General features: G+C 57.8%; 1 protein-coding gene across 2 annotated transcripts; it reads right to left on the reverse strand.

Moving 5' to 3' along the window:
* Positions 1–515: 515 nt before the first annotated feature.
* Positions 516–16822, reverse strand: RARG (retinoic acid receptor gamma). 2 transcript variants are annotated; one of them, XM_007081369.3, is made up of 8 exons: positions 16514–16822; positions 5338–5486; positions 4975–5116; positions 4184–4344; positions 3819–3995; positions 3218–3422; positions 2616–2774; positions 516–1816 (listed from the first exon to the last, which is right to left on the reverse strand). In XM_007081369.3, exons 1-8 carry the CDS (start codon positions 16698–16700, stop codon positions 1617–1619), a joined length of 1380 nt encoding a protein of 459 aa, XP_007081431.1. In that variant the 5' UTR covers positions 16701–16822; the 3' UTR covers positions 516–1616. The 2 variants fall into 2 exon arrangements, with proteins under 2 accessions (XP_007081431.1, XP_042848318.1); XM_042992384.1 differs by lacking the exon at positions 16514–16822 and adding an exon at positions 9915–10187.
* Between the last annotated feature and the right edge of the window lie 1599 nt (positions 16823–18421).

Consider the following 18421-nt stretch of genomic DNA (forward strand, 5'->3'; position numbering starts at 1 on the left):
GGAGTAATTTGTAAGGTGATAGTGGGGTCGTAGAGTCAGGGAGCTCATTAAGTAAAGGGAGGGGTGGTGTAAAACAGAAACAATGTAACTTAGATGCAGGCTGCCGTTCTTTTCTTCTGGTGCCAGAGACCCTCACGAGAACCAAGTGCAGCTTCCATGAACCCCTTCCCCAGAGATGGGCAGATATGCACATACACATAACTGGGGGTGGGGACAACTTAAAAGACCTCCGGGCCCATTCACACCTCCCCAGAGGCCCACCGCATCCAGTCTAAGAACACACACACCTGGTGGCTGTGGAAGGCCCAGACACCCGCCTCCCGGGGTAAGCTCCTGGGGGCTCCCTTTACCCCACTTTCCCACCACCGCCATCCAGGCACATTTCATCCGATTTCCTTGGTTTCCCTAAGAAAGCTGCAAAATCCGGTAGATTGGGAGCTCACCTTCCTCACCCAGTCCCTCTCCAGGTCAGCTAGTCATGTCCCCTGCCACTTCCCAGAGGGAGCCACATGCCATGAGTTTCCATCACTTTATTTTGCAAAAATAGAAAACTCAGCAATATGCGATACAGCGGGGAAGGGGAGATGTAAACAGAGGGGAGGGAACAGCACCCTGACCCCCCAGAGAAAAAGGGGAGCCAGTGGGAATCTTATTTGGCAGCTAAATACAAACTGGGGATTGGAGGAAGAAGGGAGGGGTCACAGGGGCCCTGGGCTCCCCCTCCCAAGACCCCTGGAGGAAGGGGTCAAGTCCAGGGTGTAAACAAAAGCTAATAAATAAATAGAGGTTTCCTCTGGGTCAGGGAAGGACCAGCTAAGCAGCGCCCACCCCCCACTCCCTGGGCCAAGCTGCTCTGGAGATCAAGGGGGGTAAGGCACTAGGGGGAGAGGGATCCCCTGGCCCCTCTGTAGTGTAGGAGCATCCCTGCCCCGGTGGCTGAGATGGGAGGCAGGGGAAGCCCAAGGCACATGACAGGGCTCGGGGAGGGGCTTATAACGGAGGGCACAAGGTCAACTCTGGGCCCAAGCAAAGAGGTGCCGAATGTACGTGCATCTGTCCCTTTCACCCTCTGGCCCTCCACAGAAATGCAGGGCCCAGCCTGCCCCAACCTGACCTGGCACGAGGATGGGGCACAGAGGGCAGTGTGAGCCCGGCAGGTGCATTACGCAGCATGAGGCACCAAGGGCAGGGGCAAGAGGGTGGGCTCAGCCCTCCCCCTGTGCCCCTTTTTTGGTCTCTAGTGTTCCTGTTTGCTCCCAGAGGCCTAAGCACCTGGCAGAGAAAGGGGCTTTGGAACTGGCAGGGTCTTCCTCCTGCCCTGGGGAGCCTGGGACCCTGGTGTCTGAGGGGCAGCGCCGAGATTTTAGAGTCCAAACCCAGGCTCACCCCTCTGCCCTCTTTCCTGGTGGGAGAAGGGCAGACCCCGAGACAGGAAAGGGAGCCAGTTAGAACAAGAAGGGGATGAACACAGAGGCACCCCTGGAAACTTTGGCAAAAACAAGGAGCTCACTGGAAGGGGTGGAGAGAGGGCAGAGCTCGTCCTCCCCCAGTCACTGGCGGTGTCTGGGAGATGGTCAGTCTGCTGCCTGGAGCCCCAACCCCCACGGCAGGGGAAGTCAGGGGCCCTGGTCAGGCTGGGGGCTGCAGGCCCCTTTGCCCTGACCCCGGGGAACCTCATCCTCGCTAGAGGCCTTGGGATGGGGACCAGGCTGCGAGGAGTCGTCCTCAAACATTTCAGGGTTCTCCAGCATTTCTCGGATTAGGGGAGGCATCGGGCCTGGAATCTCCATCTTCAGGGTAATGGCCCTTTCTGCTCCTGCAACAGAGGAACAAAGGTTCAGGGGGACAGAGGCCCATGCCCCTTGAGGCCAACTCGCTAACCTTTCTTGGCCTTCCAGGGGCTCCCAGCACAAGCCTGCCACTTGTCTGTCTCAGATTCACCCTCTCCCTTCTGCAGAGTTCCTGGGGGCCACTCCTCTGCCTGCAGCTTCTACCTGCCTTCTCTGCCAAGCCCGTTGCCATTCTTTCAAGCCATCCCATTTTTCAGACCATCTCCTCAAAGATCACACCGAGTCCAACTGTCACCTCCACTCCCCAGGCACTCCATCCTCCCATGTCTGCGACTCGCCAATTGTTGCTAGGCCTGTTCTTACTCACATTCGTAACAATAGCTAGTATTTATTGAACACCTACTATCTGCCAGGCACCCTTCTGAACCATCAATGTCCAACAGAACTTTCTGCGATGATGGCATTATCTGCTTCGTCCAGTACAGTCATCACTAGCCACTGAGCACTTGAAATGCAGCTACCGCAACTGGGGAATGGCATCGTTAATTCAGGGCGGTTCTAAGCCCGTTGTGTTAACTCGTTTAGCCTTCTCGATAGCTTATGAGGTAGATGTAAGTATAGCCCGGTTTACAAACATGAAAACAAGGTACCAAAAGTAAAGGAATTTGCCCAGAGTCTCCCCACGAGCCCGTGGCAGAGCTAGGATTCCAGAGCGTAGGCCGCCCGGTTCGCACCCACTCTGTTCTTGTCTCTGCTTGTCTGCCTGCCTGTGCTGGGAGACCAACAGCTCCAGGGAGAGAGAGGGGAGGTTCCCTCATGACTAACCCTTGGTGCTGATGCCCCGGAGGTCAGTGATCTTCATGAGCATCCTTGGGAACATGTAGGGCTGGCTGGGCCGCCGCCGGCGGGCATAGAGCCTCAGGGCTTCCAGCAGTGGCTCCTGCAGCTTGTCTACTTTTTCAGGTTCCTCCAGGTCCATGCGGTCTACAGGAACAAGCACAGTGCAGTGAAAGAGAAAGAAATGGGGGACACAGTGACAAGTGGCTGATCCCCAGCTGTCCCTGACCTATGGCACTCCAAGCCCCAAACTCTGTCCTATCAGCCCTTTGCCTTATTGTTCCTGGGCCTACCCAGGCCACTTCCCCTGCTCCACGCCCTGTACCTTCTCCCCTCTGGTAAATCACTCCTGCCCACACCCCTCTCTCAGCACCAGTATCTGGGACCTCCTCAGCTCTCTCTGGCTCCTCTCTCCTTTTTGTTCTATGCTCCAAGGTGCTAGAGGGCCTGTCCTGGGTCTGAGAAGTCTGTGGATGGGGCAGGTGCAACAATCCCAGGGAGAGGGACCAAGGTCTCCTGCCGGGTCAGAGATCAGGTGTGGGCTGTGGTGGGAAAGGAGTCTGAGCAAACGCCAGGGGGCGCCCCTGCACCTCCGCAGATGAGGCAGATGGCGCTGAGCAGTCCTGTCTCCGTGTCATCCATCTCCAGTGGCAGGAGCTGCCCAGCAAAGGCAAAGACGAGGTCTGTGAGGGGCCCAAAGCCGGCGTTGTGCATCTGTGTCCGGTTCAGAGTCAGCCCATCAGAGAAGGTCATGGTGTCCTGCTCCGGGGTGTACCTTGTGCAGATCCGCAGCATCTGGAGGTGGGCAAGGGGGAGGGTTAGTGCTGTTTCTGGGGAGGACCACATGTCCGGTGGGGAGAAGAGGCAATGGGATGTACGTGGAAGGTGAGGAGGTTAAGTCCAGAAAGAGGGCAACCTGCAGCAGGCATGGGGAGGAAGGCAGAGGTGGAGAATCTGAAGTCTGGGGAGGGAAGGGGAGTCAGAAGGAGGCAGAGCATCCAGAAGCGTAGGATCGAGTCTTGGGGAGGGGAGTTAAGATGAAAAAAAAAAACAGCTTGGGTTTAAAGGCGATCTGGGGAGTCCCAGAATGGAGGGGGAAGGAGAGATAATGAAATCTTTGTGGTAAACCAACTCCTTGGCCTCACATGAGGGTCAGGCCTAGTGGGAGACATGCCACAGGGCTTAACTTACCAGGATGTCTAGGCAGGCAGCCTTGAGCAGAGTGATCTGGTCAGCAATGCTGAGCCCTGTAAAGCCAGGCAGCCGCTTGGCAAACTCCACGATCTTGATGATGCACTTGGTGGCCAGCTCACTGAACTTGTCCCACAGCCCCAGATCCAGCTGCACCCGGTGGTCTGCACTGGAGTTCTACAGGGAGGGCAGGTTGGAATGCAAGCTAAGCCCCACCCTGGGGGCTATCTTCCTTCCACCCAAACCCCCAGCTCCCCCCTCTGCATTCTGTTGCCTTTCCTTGTCCCTCAGCACCAGACCATGGCCTCAATACAACCCATACCTAGTCCCCAAAGCGAACAATCCCCTGACCTCACTGGACTCACCGTGGTATATTTGCCCAGCTGGCAGAGTGAGGGGAAGGTCTCCTGATGAGCTTTGCTGACCTTGGTGATGAGCTCTTCTAACTGAGGGCTCAGCTCATAGCTGTCAAGCGACCCTTCTTCCTTCACCTCTTTCTTCTTCTTATTCCGGTCATTCCGCACAGCTTGGGGGCAAAGGCACGGGAGGGTCGGGACCCTCAGAACCTCCCTCTGGGTATCCCCTCTCATCCTAATATCATGCGCTCAGTCCTTATCATGAACATCTATTCCCCGGGACCCTAACCACTGCCTCAGTTTCCCTAGCTCCTACATTAGCTCCCATTCCCAGGCTGGCTCTCTCCAGCCCCACCCAGGGCCTGCAGCCCCTGCTCCCTTCCAGAGCCATTCGGCTCCATCCTGCCCTTCCTGTCACCCCTCAGGAGCTAGGGAGGGGGGGCAGGATATGCGGGCGGCAGGATATCCACTTATAGCCTTGGCAGCACAATGGCGCAGGGGAGGGGACTGGCAAGCCCCCCCCCCCACAACCTCCCCATAAAACAGGGCAAAGTGAGCCGGTAGGTAACCCCCACTCACTCATTCAGAGGAAGGATTAAGCTCTGAGAGGGGAGAATGGCAAGGGGTGGGGCCTCCTAGGTGAATGGCACTAACCAAACAGGACTGGCCAGGGAGGAGGCAGCATCCCAGGGCAGGCCAGGTCTCAGAGGTCAGAGAAGTGGGGGTGGCCAGTGGGAAGAGGGCAGCAATGACAGGGGAGGGCGGGAGGGCTCCTGCTCAGGCCAGCGCTAGGGACCTACCTTCTTTGGACATGCCCACTTCGAAGCACTTCTGTAGCCGGCAGTACTGGCAGCGATTCCGCGTCACCTTGTTGATGATACAGTTTTTGTCGCGGTGACATGTGTACACCATGTTCTTCTGGATGCTGCGGCGGAAGAAGCCCTGGAGTTGGGGGTGGGGGGTGGGCAGTGAAGCAGGATGCTGGGAGTACCAGCCTCTCTCACAGGCCCTTCGGGTCGCCCCAGGCTGGACCCAGCCTGCGAGCCACGTGTGTGCAAAGCAGCTCCTCCCCACTCCGCGGGAATGGCCACCCACGCACAGCGTCCTGCCCCTCTGGTCTGGACCCGGAGGCCCAGCGCGCCCCACCCCCACTATGCACACACCTTGCAGCCTTCACAGGAGCTGACCCCATAGTGGTAGCCAGAGGACTTGTCATTGCACACGAAGCACGGCTTGTAGACCCGAGGAGGTGGAGGGGGCGAGGGCGAGCTGGGCACCATCTCCTCTGAGCTAGTGCTCTGCGTCTCCACCGCTGAGGGGGAAAGCAATGACATGAGGGTCGGGGGAAAAGGACCCCTCAGATCTCCCCGGCATCCTCACTACACAGGCACACCCCATTCCCACTTGTCCCTCCAGCTCAGAGATGACAACACCATCATCACCACAGCGGCTTAAAGTCCCAACAACCACGCACGGCCCCATAGTAAACACTTCCAGAAAGCCCCGAACGACGGCTACCAGTGCACCTCCCGCCGCAGTCTGGCCGTCTCCCTGCACAACAGTGCCAGCCCGAGCCCTCAGATACTTCCAGCCCTCATGACACTGCGAGGTTCCTCAAATTCCAGGCCAAGGCCATCTTGGAAGTTAACTTCTGGGCCTCAGTCTCCCCAGCTGTGAAGTGGGTAGGTGGAGGGATTATGGGCTGTGGCTCTGCACCCTTCAGTCACTCTCTGTCACATCGGTACACCTTGCTGGGTTATCTACTTCCCATCATCCTCCTCTTCCTGAGGCAATAGATTTGGGGCTGGGTAGGCAAGCACCAGCCACCTGTAGCTCGCGCCTGGATAAATGACTCAGTACCCCAGGTACCCCGAGGTCAAAGAGGACCTTGTTCTCTCTCAAGTAGTACGGGGTAAATAATCCTCCAACTTCTCCCTCTCATACCCGCACCCCCCCCCCGCCCCAGATAACGGCCAATGTGCTTTTTCCCAGAAACCACTGAGGCAGTGGAGCAAAGGGGACACAGGTATCAAGAAAAGTAGGTTAGCAGATATGCAACAGCCCGATTTTACACCTGAAGGAACTGAGGCCAAGGGGGGGAAGTGACCAGCCCAGGGACACACTGCCAACTGATGGTGGAGCCCAGGCTCTCAGGTTCTCTGACTAGACCTAAGTGGCCAGGCAGGGAGTCTGAGAAGTCAAAAAGTCGGGGAAGGAGAGACTGAGGTATTTGCTCAGAGCCTCAGGTTGAGAAGCGGTTGGGGGTGTAGCAAAGCGGGAAAAGTCAGGTGACAGTGGGTAAACAGGGCTCCTGGGGGAGGGGGAGGGGAGCTATCTCTGGACCCTCTCTGAGCCTATGTCTTCACTCCTAAACTTTCCCCACAAATACCCAATCGCAGCTCAAACGGGGCCTCGGCCCACACCACACAGAAGGGGTGGGAGTGGGCACCCTCTGTTCAGGAGGCTGCTCAGTAAACCTTTTTCGGTGTGTGTGGGGGGGGTTGGGGTCTGTGGTTCATCTTCAGAGGCAGAAAAACCTAGAAATTATTCAACCTGTAGGACCCGCTGCCCAAACCTAGAGGGCCCAAGTTAACGCAAGAAAACGCTAAGACCCTCCCTAAGGAGAGTCCCACGCACCCACCTCAAGAGCACCTTCTTCCTTCTAACCCGCTGCAGCCCACCTGGTCAAAAGTCCGCCCCAGACAGCCAGAAGGGCAGAAGGAATGCCCAGGATGCCGGGGTTCCGGGCTAGCTCCACCCACCCCACAGGAGGGAAGCCCTCCCCACCCCCCAACACACACCGACACGATTAGCATAAGAATCCTGCTGGAGTGAGATTCCCCAATGGAAAAGGGCAGAGAATAGGGGAGGAAAGAAGGTGCCTCGAGTCTATTCAGGCCCCAGGGAGGGAGACTCCAGGAGGGGCACTGAGAGACGTGGGGCTGGCTGGAATGCCTTTCAGGACCCCTCCTGGAGTCCTAGGAGGGCACACGTGCTGCCCGCAGGCCAGTGCGTGGGGTGGTGCTCACTCAGGCGCTGACGCCCTCCCTGCCCGCAGAGCGCTGCCTCATTTCCTCTCTTGCGAAAGGGCCCTGGGTGCGGTCAGACTGGCATAGGGCAGTGCCAGGCAATTATAAAGACTGGGGGCCGCAAGGAGACAGGCCTGGGGACAGCTTTTCCTGTCTGAGTGGTACTGTCACCCCTTCTGGGCACCCTTCTGGCACAACTCGGCCCCCTGAACCCTCGAGTGCGCCCCAGTGGCTCTGGTCAATCTGAGGGTGAAGGGCACAAGAAGGCTAATTGGGTCAAGCCTGCTCAGATTCCCTTCTTCAGCCCTGGGCTGAGACCCCACTATCGGGATGCTGCTCCCAGGCTAGGCAGGGGCCCCTGCTGGGGAGGAGGGGGGTGGGCTCTGGGTTTTTCTCCTTTTAAAGCCCAAATTGCTGAAATTGAGGAAATTCCTGGCCAGGCTGAGCGGAGCTTCAAACAAACTCTTTATAACCGGCTGTAAACGCTCCCAGCTGCGAGGCGCAGGACTGAGAAGCCCAGACTCACAATCTGATACACACCTCCTTGGAGACACTCTCACACATCAACAACAGTCAGGGCACAAAAGTAGACATACTACCAATGGCTTCCTATATCCCAACAGGCCCCTGGCACCGAAGAGCACACAGGCGGGCGTAAAGGCACACTCACTCCAGCCACACTGTGGAAGTGAATGCACAAATCATAAGGCTGCCCCCCAACATCCAGCTTCCCATTTGCAAGACAGCAGCTCAGCTACCAGACAAACACCCGGGCCTGCCAGCACAGCACCAGGACACCGCCAAACACCCGCAAACACACCATGTGGCCCTCCCCTCAAGGGACCTCTTTCCTTCCCTGCTTTAGACACAGGTCTCAACTACTTTCTAAAAGTGTGTGGAGCAGGCCTGAAGCCCACAGAGACCCTAGAGGCCAAATTAATTGGTCCAAATTGAAATGCAAAACCATACTGCCAGCCAAGTGGGGGGGGGGGGGGGGGGGGGGGAGGGGGAGGGGCTGCCATGCTCCTGGAAAGGGCTGGATCCCTACCCAGCCCCCACAAAAAGCCCTCCTGGGAGTCTCTCCACCTCAGCACCCCTCCCAACATACCCCAATTCCCCTTTCTATTGGACAGTGAAAGGAAGGTTAAGAATTCACCAGGATTTGGTGCAAAGCAAGAACAGTTCCATGCTTTCTCCACCCTATAAATGCCACACTTTTACTTCTTGCCGCACCCCACCCCAAAGTACGTCTCCTGTTTGCCACCTCCCTCCTTCAGTCTCGGAGTTGTTAAATCTGAGCAGCTGTGCCCTGGAACCAAAAAAAAAAAAAAAAAGAAAAAAAAAAAGAAAAAGAAAAAGAAAAAAAAGAAAGATAGAAAGAAAAAGAAAAGAAGAAAAGAAAAAAAGAAAGAAGGAGAGAAAAAGAAAAAAAAAAAAAAAGCCGAACTCGTAAACAGCGCTGCCGAGTGCCAAGCAGCGAGGCGCGTTGGCGGGGGCTCGGTGACCCCGCGAGCGCACTCCCCCAGCGCCCGCCGCCCCGCCCGCCACCCGCCCCTTCCCAGCTGCCCCCAAGCCCCTCGCGCCGGCGTCCGCACCGGGCTACCAGCGCGGTCCCAGCCCGGGGTAAATTTGGGGGGTGTTCCAGGCTCCCCTCTCGGCTCCTCCCTACGCCCACCCCCGCCAGGCACTTCGGCCCAGGCTTCAAAGCCGCCTCTCATCTGGACTTCATTTTTACTGCCTCTCAGTCCCCAGCTTTTTATTACCGCTCTGGAAAGGGGTTCCAGGGCCCCAGGCCTGGCATCTCCCATTTCACAGAGAGGGGAAGATGGATATTTGGGGACCCAGTAGTCTTACTCTCCGTGCCGCTGCCTCCTCCAGGCCACCGCCCCCCACCATAAACAGGCTTTGCTTTAAACTTTACGCTTCCTACTGAAGTTGTGTGTGTTGGAGCCCTAGGAAAAAGTCATCTCTCTGCATACAATCCTATACACATTACCACACAGTGCTTTTTAAGATGGGGGAGGGGGCGCCAGAGCCGAGCCTTCTCCTGGTTGTGTGCACAACCCGGTGCACCCCGCACGAAGAACACACAGGATGAACTCTCGAACGCAGCACTTTCCAAAACCGCCCCCGCAGCCACGCAGGGGCACCCGCCTTCCCGGCCTCACGCCACAAACATCCCTACATAGGGCCGTGCGGAGGACCTGCCAACGCTGTCGGAGGGCGACACTGCGTGGAGAGACCCCCTACCCTCACACCCACACCGCCGACGCCAGGCGCCGCACACTCCAGGGATTCACACGCTCTGCAAATATTTTTTACGCTCTCAACTTCCCACATGGACCCTACTAATGCCACCCACGGCCCTGGGTGCTGTATCTCTCCGGGGCCACGGACCTGCGGGCACAAGCTACCAATAACACCTCGGTTTCTCCCTATCCCCAGGAATTCTGGAGTGGCATCAACCACAGCTCCTACCTAAACACCCACCATAAAAACCACACACACTCCAAACACTAATGCACACACCCAAAGGAGTCGCTGAAGTCCCACGTTTAAAGGGCCAGTACCTCTCTTTCGTACACACCCGCCCCTCACATAGAGAGGGTGAGAATCTCCGCTTGCACCCCAGTTCCACCTTCTACACACGGAAAGAGTGAGCCGCTGCTTCTCCTGCACCCCACCCCCCACCCCTGGGCTCTGGTACCTACATTGCAGGCTGGCGGGTTGCGGCCAGGCAAAAGACTCAAATCCGGCGAAACAGGAGCTGCCCGTGGCTCTGCGCAGCAAGCCGGCCCCGGGCCCCGACGCCCCGTACAGCCGTCGCGGACCCGGGGCAAATGTTTCCATGCAGTCGTACATCGCGACCCGGCTTGGAGGGAAGCTGGGTGCTAGGAACACCAAGGACCCGCAGCCGATTCCCCCTCCTCCCCCGGCGGCGCCCCGCTCCTGGAGGGGGGGAGGGGGAGGGCTAGCATAGGGCGCCAGGCTGCATGGGGGGTAAGGGGTGGGCGGGGAAGAGGGGGATCCCCAGCAGGGGAAAGGGACTGGGCGGGGCGCAAAGCCAGGGCCGCCGCTTCGGCCGCGGGCCGGCTCGCTCTGGGCGCCTCCGCGGCTAACACTGGGGAGACCTTTTGTAAAAGCGAAGCCCGGAGGGGTGGGGGGTGGGGCTTGGAGAGCGAAGGGGGCCGGGCACTAAGACGAGCTGAGCTGGGAGTGGAGCGCACACTTACACACACTCGCACCCGGCGCGCGCGCTTGCTTAGACACATACCCGTGCATGCATTTATCTAGGCAGGCGCCGCATATTTGCAAATATGCAATAGTGCGCATGCATTTTTTCTGCACGCACATAAAATCACAGAGGCACACAGACATCTATGCAAGCACATATTTGTGCAAGCACATCTGGCTCGGGAAAATGCTTGCAAGCATTCTCTCTCCACAGCCCCGAGGCTTTGCACGCATTTGCACTTCGGCGCGTGCCCTGGTCCGGGATGGGGGGAAGGAATAGAGGAACCAAGCACACGCATTTCCTTTTGAGTTTTCCCCCTATCCCTCCCAACACTCTTTGCACACCAGTCATTACAGGCTGGGGTGTCAGGGAAGACGGAGGAGAGGGGAACATGCGGGTTCCCAGCGCGGGGCAGTTCTCCCGGGCCCGGGGACCTGCACTACCTCCACCCCCTCATTCCCAGGCCTGGCTCCTCCCTCTCCCTCCGCGCGCGCGCTTCGAGGCCGAACCGTACATTCCTGCGGCTCGGCGCGCGCGGCCTCCTCCTTCCTTCCCGTTCTCCCCACCCCCGGTCGAAGGGCCGGAGCGCGCTCCCGCCGTGAACTCTCCGGGAACCCCCCTCGGGGCGGGTGGCCGGGCGCGCTCACCTCCTCCTGACCCGGCCCCGCCCCACCCCGCCCAGGCCGTCGCCAGCGCCGCCGCGGAGTCCCCCGCCCCCTCCTGCGCTGCCTGGAGTCTACTCCTCCTAGCCCGAGCTGTCCTCCCTCCGCCGCGGCCCGGGCTGCCTCCCTCCCCAGTCCCCGTAGCCCCGTCGCGCGACCGACGCTCCCCAGGCGCTCCACCGCGTCTCTCACTGCCCCTTTCTCGAACCTGACTTCACTTTCAGAGCACAAAACTCCCACCCCAAACTGCCCCTACGGTGCCAACCGCGCCTCCGACGAAGCTGCCCTGCTGAGTGCCAACTCCCCTCCCCCAGGCTTTCTACCGTGCCAGTTGCCCCAAACTGCCAAGGGCCCCTCTCGGCTGTAACTGCGGGTCCGGTCGTCAACTGTTCTCACAGCCATTACACATCCCCCCCTATTGGCAATAACAGCCCCTTCTCCCCTTCAGTGCCACACTGAGTGCCCTTCAGATCTCAGAGGGCCGCCTCGCTGTCCCCTCGGTAGCCCCTTCCGGGCACTGAGCGCCCTCGCCCGGCGGAGCAGGGGGTGAGGGGGGCGGGGGGTTGGCCACGTCAAGAGTTTGCCCTAGCCGCCCGGCCGAATCGGGGACCCTGGCCCCGGGACAGCTCCAGCGGCGGCGACTCCCGGAAACCGCCCCCTCCCCCGCGCCCCGCCCGCCCGGCCGCCGGGCCGCCCGGCGGGCCGGCCCAGCCGGCTCTGTCAGCGCGGCTCACACGGGGAGCGCCGGGGGAGCGGGAGAGGCGCCCGGCCGGCCCCTTCCCCCGCCTGGCGGCTGTGGCTGGGCCAGGGCGGGGCGCGCTTTTCTAAGAATCTGTTGTACCGGGTGGGGGGCGCACTGGGGGTGCTGCAGGAGTGGGGCGCCAGTTTGGAAGAATAAAAAGCAGGAAGGGGTGCCAGAGTAGGCAGGGAAGGGAAGGCGGGCGCGGAGGAGGGGCCGGGGTGGCGGCCGGGTACGGGGAGGGGGGGGGGCAGGGCTGGGAAGGAGGGCCAGGCTTGTGGATGCGGGGGGCGGCGCGGGGTGCCAGGCCTGATTGGGGGGCTCGAAGTAGGGATGAAGCGGGACTGCAGTGTTCTTTCCAACCCAGTGTGAGCTCCCTGCTGTTGCCCCCAACCTGAAATACCCCATTTCTGAAGCCAGTTCCCCCACCCCCAAAAAAGGGGGGGATGATAGATTTCTGAATCAGAATCTGGGCAGTGGTAAAAAAAAAAAAAAAAAGGTACAAAATGGGAAATACCCCCCAACCAGGGGGAAAGAGCCCTGATTAGTCAACTCCAGGCTGTCAGTACCCCCCCTCTCCTCCCAAATCTGAAAGGTCCCAATTAAGTCAAGCCTGCCTGGTTGGTAATTAGAACCAGAAGTGGCCAGGCCACAGGGAGGGGGGTTGGGAGTGGGGCACAGGAGGGGGGTGGAGGGCTCCAGGAAGTCATGAGTCCTCAATAGCCCCCGCTTTCTCTTCACCAGATGCACCCCACTCCTCATCACCCCATCTGTGGTGCTTCCCAGGCATTGCAGGGAGAGGGGGCCTTTAAGGGACAAGGCATTAGAGTGCCAGGCCCACCCTTCCCGTCAACCCCAACCCCCCATTCTAGGCAGTCTTAGTACAGCCTTGAGGAGAAGGTAAGAGGATGGGGGGGATCTAGTGCCCCCTCTTATCCCCAAAGTCCCCCCAGCCCTTATTGCAGCAATTAGACCCATTAGCCTTCTAGCATTTCATGGGAACCAGATGTTCTCCACCAGCCTGGTGGGAGTATGAGGGGGGGTTGCTGCCTGACTCACCCCTGTCCCCATCTATGATCCCCACCATCACAGTGCACCCCTCCCCGCTAGAGCCCCACAAAGTCAAGACCCCGGAGGCAAAGAGAAGCATACCCCTCCCCCACTAACAAGGCCATTAGCACTGAGAGTCTTGTATGGTCACCCCTCAGAGCCTCTACAACCCTGGCAAGGATGAGTTTGGCCAACGAGGGACTGTGGAGGGAGGAACAGCTAACTCCTTATGCACCCCTCCTTTTCCCCCCTCCTGCCACCTTCTGGATGGGGCTGGAGGATAACTGGCTCTGAATTCCTCCCACTAAATTCTCCTTTTCTTCCAAAACCTTCCCTCAAAAAGGTGAAGAGGGGGCATTTCAAAGCAAGAAGCCCCGCCCCAAGGGTAAGTCCTAACTTAGGAGTCCCACCTGAAGGGCGGTGGGGAGGGGTCTCTGGAGGAGGGGGCAGCAGAAGAGAGAAGGGAGGTGTGAATGGGGGACGGGGCCCAAAGCAGGGGTGTAAGGAGCGCTGGGCAGGATGGGGGCTGGGACTGGGTAGGGGGCCAGGAGAGGGGGGGTGCAGCCTGGGCCCCAGCGGCGGCGGCTTGCCCAGCTCCCCCCGCCGGAGAGGTTTCCTGTTGCAATCAAAGCCCCGTTTGTGTAGGCCTGGAGTTGGAGCCCGAGCCTGAGCGGTGGAGACCAGGGAGGGGAGGGGAAGGGAAGGAGGCAGTCGGCTGGGGTTTTTTCCTGGAGGAGGCCTCACTGCCGCCTGCTTGCCACCCTTACCCGCCTGCTTGTTCTGCTGGCCTCTCCCAGCGTCTGGGTTCTCTCTGTGTCTGTGCCTTTTGGCCTGTGTAGTGCTCTGTCACCTTGCTTAGGTCTCTGAGTCTCTCTTTTTCAGTTGCTTTTAAGTAGAACTCTTTTTCTTCCTGTGCCAGCCTGTCCTCAGTTTCTCCATGTGACTTAGTGTGGTGCCGCCTGGGCTCCTTGCCCCAGAGACACCGTCACCAAGTTCAGAGGATAAACAGGGCTAGGTCCTCACCACCACAGACATCTCCTCGAGAGGGGGAAGAGGGAAGTGGGTCCCTCCCGACCCACTCTGTTCCCTGTAGTCTTGTCAAAGCAAACAGAACACATCAGTGTTCATAAGCACGGAGATACAAAGAGACACGGAGCCCAGGGTTTCATGCACACGTGTGAGCACACGCACGTGCACACACATACACACCTCTGCTCTCCCATGCACACAGGCCTGTGCTTGTCTCTGCAGCACATGCCCCCCCTCCCGCCGCCCCTCCTCTCCTCCACCACAGGGTTCTGAGATGCCTGCCTTACCCACTCAGGCCCCTGGAGAACCCCAAGGGGTGGGGCAAGATTTCCCTTCTCAACGTGGATGTCTCCAAGGTGCTAGGGACCCAGCAGTAGGATCCTGGAGGCAGCCTCAGGGAGAAGTTGCAGGTTCCCTCATGGACCACCCTCCCTCCCATAGACTAAGAGAGAGACACAGACTCAAGGTGAGTGTGGCTTTGGCATCAGACTTAGGCCTCCAATCCCCCTCCATTGGGTGGCTCCAGGCAAAAAAGGGACAGCAGGTCAGAGAAATGAGAGACTAGACCTTTTCACCCCTCAGCTTCTCTCCCACTGTGGGAGGTCTCCCAGACTCCAGGATCCCTTCCTCTCCCCTCTGCCTCCTCATTTACCACTGGGTGCTGCATGCCCCACTCTCGTGCAGGCTGTCTGGACCCAAGCCTTCCCCTCCTCCCCACCCCACCAACATCTCTCTGCCCGGGCCTGTCTCCTGCTGCCAGCCGCACCCTCCCCAGCTACCTGCCTTGGTTCTGGCTCCTCCCTTGGATTTCTCCTTTTGGCCCCCACCCCCTCCTTCAGGGCAGCCTTGGGGGATAGAGCCCAGGGTGACCCCTCCCCCAGTCTTGACCTTACTTTGATCCCTGACCTTGATCTCCATGCGTCCAGGGCACAGGGGCCCAAGGAGAGCTTCCCTGGGGGCTTGGCCACTGGCTCTCAGCATTCCCCCACTACCATTCTTTTTCTCCTCTCCCACCTTCCTCCCTCTGCCTTAGTGGCTTCTCCCACAACCTGAGAAACTCAAGTCCCAAGGGACCGAGTCGTGTGGTTCTCTGCAAGAAGTGCATTCATGTGGGAGGATGGTTTCTTCCTACCTCCCCAGGCCCTGGGACAGATTCATGGGGTGTAAATGAGGTAGGGGAAGCCCAGCTGAGGTTTCCAAAAAGGGGGGCTTTGTGCTCTCCTGTTCACCTGCATGCCACCCAAATAACCCCTGTTGGGCTACAGACATGCCACTGGCAGGTCTCACCAAACACCAGACACACCGTCAGCAGCCCTATTAAATACCGCCTCACTCCTCACACTGACTCTTTGTTGCACACACTGGAATTTTGTATATGAGCAGAGTCTCGGGGACATGCTGTGCACACACAACTGCATGTGGTCTACACACACACACACACACACACACACACACACACACGCCTTCTCCAGATGAGCACAGTCTTTCCACTAAAGCTGCCAGCCCCATCTAGTCACCCCTTTCTTTGCACATACACACGACCCTCCAACTGCCCCTCCTGAAGGCAGGGCCCCTTTCTCCCACCTCCCTCTCCCTGAGCTTGCGGAACTTATAAAGGATGTCTTTATCTTTTTGTCTTTTTTTCTCCATCTCTGTTTCTGTGCCTCTGGAGCTGCCCTTCTCTGTGTCTCTCCTCCCATCACCTCTCTTTGTTTCCAGGTGAGGGCTTCTCACATGTTCACCCTTTACCCCACTGAACCCGGCGGTCCAGCCCTCCAGCTCATGGGCACCCACGCCTGTAATGGCTTGGTCAAGAAGACCAACTACCAAGTGGGAGGAAAGGAGATCCAGAGGGAAGAGGAGAGGCCTAAGGCTTGTCTGCTGTCAGCACTCAAAAGCTTAACCCAAAGAGGGCAGGCCTGAGGGACAAGTAGGGATCTGCAGCACGTGGGCACCATGCCAGACCTAGAGGGAGGGGAGGCATCCAGAACACACATGGCTGGAGGAGAGGATGCTTCTGGAAACACCCCCTCCACCTCCCTGGATTACTTATGGTGCAAGAGCCACCTTCTTTGCAACTGATTCCACCCTCCCTAGCACCAACAAGAGACTTTCCTGACCCCACACATCTTTGGGCACCTGGCTCCATTTCATTTCCTTTTTGTGCTGCCTGCCCCTAATTCAGAACAATATCACCTCTCTATCACAGTCAGCTGGTTGGCCTTCCAGACTCCTCCATTCCCCAGGGTGCTTCCTGGTACCCACCACTGCATGCAGGCAGAAGCCTCAGACTTCACCAGACCCAGCCTTGGCTGCCCATGCAAAGTGTTTCCCACTGCCGGTTGACTCAGGAGGCGATTGTAGACCCCAACATTCTAGACATCTTGGGCAAGAGAACTCTCATTTGCAAACAATGCCATTTGCTCCACATCCAAACCCCCTCCTGTCATGGCCACCCCTGTCATCTACTCCATTAGATCAAACCCCCATCCCTGCCAGTCTCGCTAACTAGGGTGCCAATTTTCTATAGCACCCACCCTCCAAAAGTCTTCCTACTGCCACCTGCCCTCATCCCCCAAGGCCCCTGAGACTCACACAGAGAGGCCATCTCCTTGGGGAGGTCAGGCTGGCCCAGGCCCCGGAAGCTAGGACTCAGCATCTCGAAAGGTGGAGACCCCCTGAGAGCCCCTGGGAAGGCAAAGGGGAAGCCAGCCCCTGGGTAGCCAGATCCAGGCCCCAGGACACCAGCCGCTGCAAAGAGTCGTTCCTTATTGGTGGCCATGGCAGCTGCGCTGAGGGAGGCTGAATCCCCTGGGGTCTGCAGTGGGCGGGGGAGGTCTTCAGCCACAGCCCCCGCCCATGCCCACTGCCCCAGCCTGGGAGGCTCCGTGCCCGCCCTTCCTGGCCTGCCCACTGGGTCTCCAAGAGTCCTAGGGAGAAAGAGAGGAAAGGGAGGGATGAGAGAATGATCACCCTAAGGTTCCAAGCCCCATGGCCCTCTCTCACTTGGAGCCTTTTCCCAGTATGCTTCCAGGGTCTGTACTGCCCTGCCTCAGGGCCCTCTACCACATGGTAGAGGGCAGGGCAGGAGCTAATACAGGTTGAGAAAAACTCCCCAGGGAAAGGTAGACTGGTTTCCAAAGTGAATAATGGTCTTAGGACTCCTGGCAGAGAGGACTCCCAAGCTGAGAAGGGACCATTAAGCACCAGTGGGCTAGACACTTGATTCAACCTTCACATCAACCCTGTGAAGTAGGAATTATGATTCCCATTTCACAGAGCAGGAAACTGAAGTTAAGTGACTGGCTTAAGGTCCCATGGCTGTAAGTGGTGGAGCCAGGATCCAAACTCTCAGGGCGCGTGGCTGGCTTAGTGGTGGAACATGCAACTCTGGATCTTGGGGTCGTGAGTTCAAGCCCCATGTTGGGTGTAGACCTTACTTTATTTAAAAAAAAAAAAAAAAAAAAAATATATATATATATATATATACACACACACACACACACACACACACATACATGTGTGTCTATATACATATATATGTGTGTGTGTGTGTATATATATATATTCAAATTCTCTATTACCCCGGGAAAAGCAAACATCTCTGTTGTAAATTTGGGGCCCTACACCTCTCTGAAGAGGAGTTGCAGTCCGGTGAGTAGGAACACTGACTCTGGAGCCAGGTGCCCTGAGTTGGTCCCACCACTTGTTAGCCGGACCTTGGGCGTGTTACTTAATCTCTCTTTGCTGAATTTAGTTTCCTCATTTGTCAACAGGGAATAATAATAGGGCCCACTTCATAAGGCTGTTGCGAGGATTAAATGATTTAACATATGTAAAGTGTTTTGAATGATATAGGGCAAATATTACATGCTGTGTGTCTCATGTTATTTCTCTTTGTACCTTCTCTTCCTCAATACCTCTCTTGTAATTAGCATTTCCTTCTGTCTCTGTCTTCCTCAATACTCCTCTCCCAGTTTCCTCTCCCAGTTCTCTGTCTCCAGTTACCCCTCCCTCACTCCCTAACCAGTCTTGCATTCTCTCCTTCAAATCCATAGATGCTGATGGCCACTGTGTGCCAGGTATGATGCCAGGGAGCTCCTCTCCTTGTCCTCTCCTTACTTTGCTTCTCCATCTCCTTTTCTCTGTCTTCTCTGAGCCCTCTGCTTCCAGGAAGACCTCCCTACATCCTATCCTCCCTCCAATGTAGCCTGCCCCTTGAGATTTTAAACCCGAGCTCAAGGGAGGGAGAAAGGAAGGAGGAAGAGAGGAAATGGGAATCCTAGTGCTAGGCAGGTGGTTTCTCTCCTGCTGTTCTGATAAGGGAAACGTTGGCTTTCTCAGGAGCCCCAGAACCACCCTCTAGGGAGTGAGGGGTTGGGGAAAGAAAGTCACCCCAGTCTCGGTAACTCCTCTATCAGCCAGAACCATAATGGATTGAGATGCAGGACAGAGAAGGACTAAGAATGAAACACAGAGACCATGGCATGGGCAGGCCCAGAG

Source organism: Panthera tigris, chromosome B4 (genome assembly GCF_018350195.1).
Source record: "Panthera tigris isolate Pti1 chromosome B4, P.tigris_Pti1_mat1.1, whole genome shotgun sequence".
NCBI classification, from domain to species: domain Eukaryota; kingdom Metazoa; phylum Chordata; class Mammalia; order Carnivora; family Felidae; genus Panthera; species Panthera tigris.

Excerpts from the sequence above, each read along its gene's own strand:
- RARG (XM_007081369.3), bottom strand. The coding sequence starts at position 16,700 with ATGGCCACCAATAAGGAACGACTCTTTGCAGCGGCTGGTGTCCTGGGG. Across the intron at positions 4,345-4,974 it reads AGTGGGCATGTCCAAAGAAG|CTGTGCGGAATGACCGGAAT; the intron begins GTAGGTCCCTAG and ends TTTGCCCCCAAG. Across the intron at positions 3,996-4,183 it reads AGCTGGGCAAATATACCACG|AACTCCAGTGCAGACCACCG; the intron begins GTGAGTCCAGTG and ends CCCTCCCTGTAG.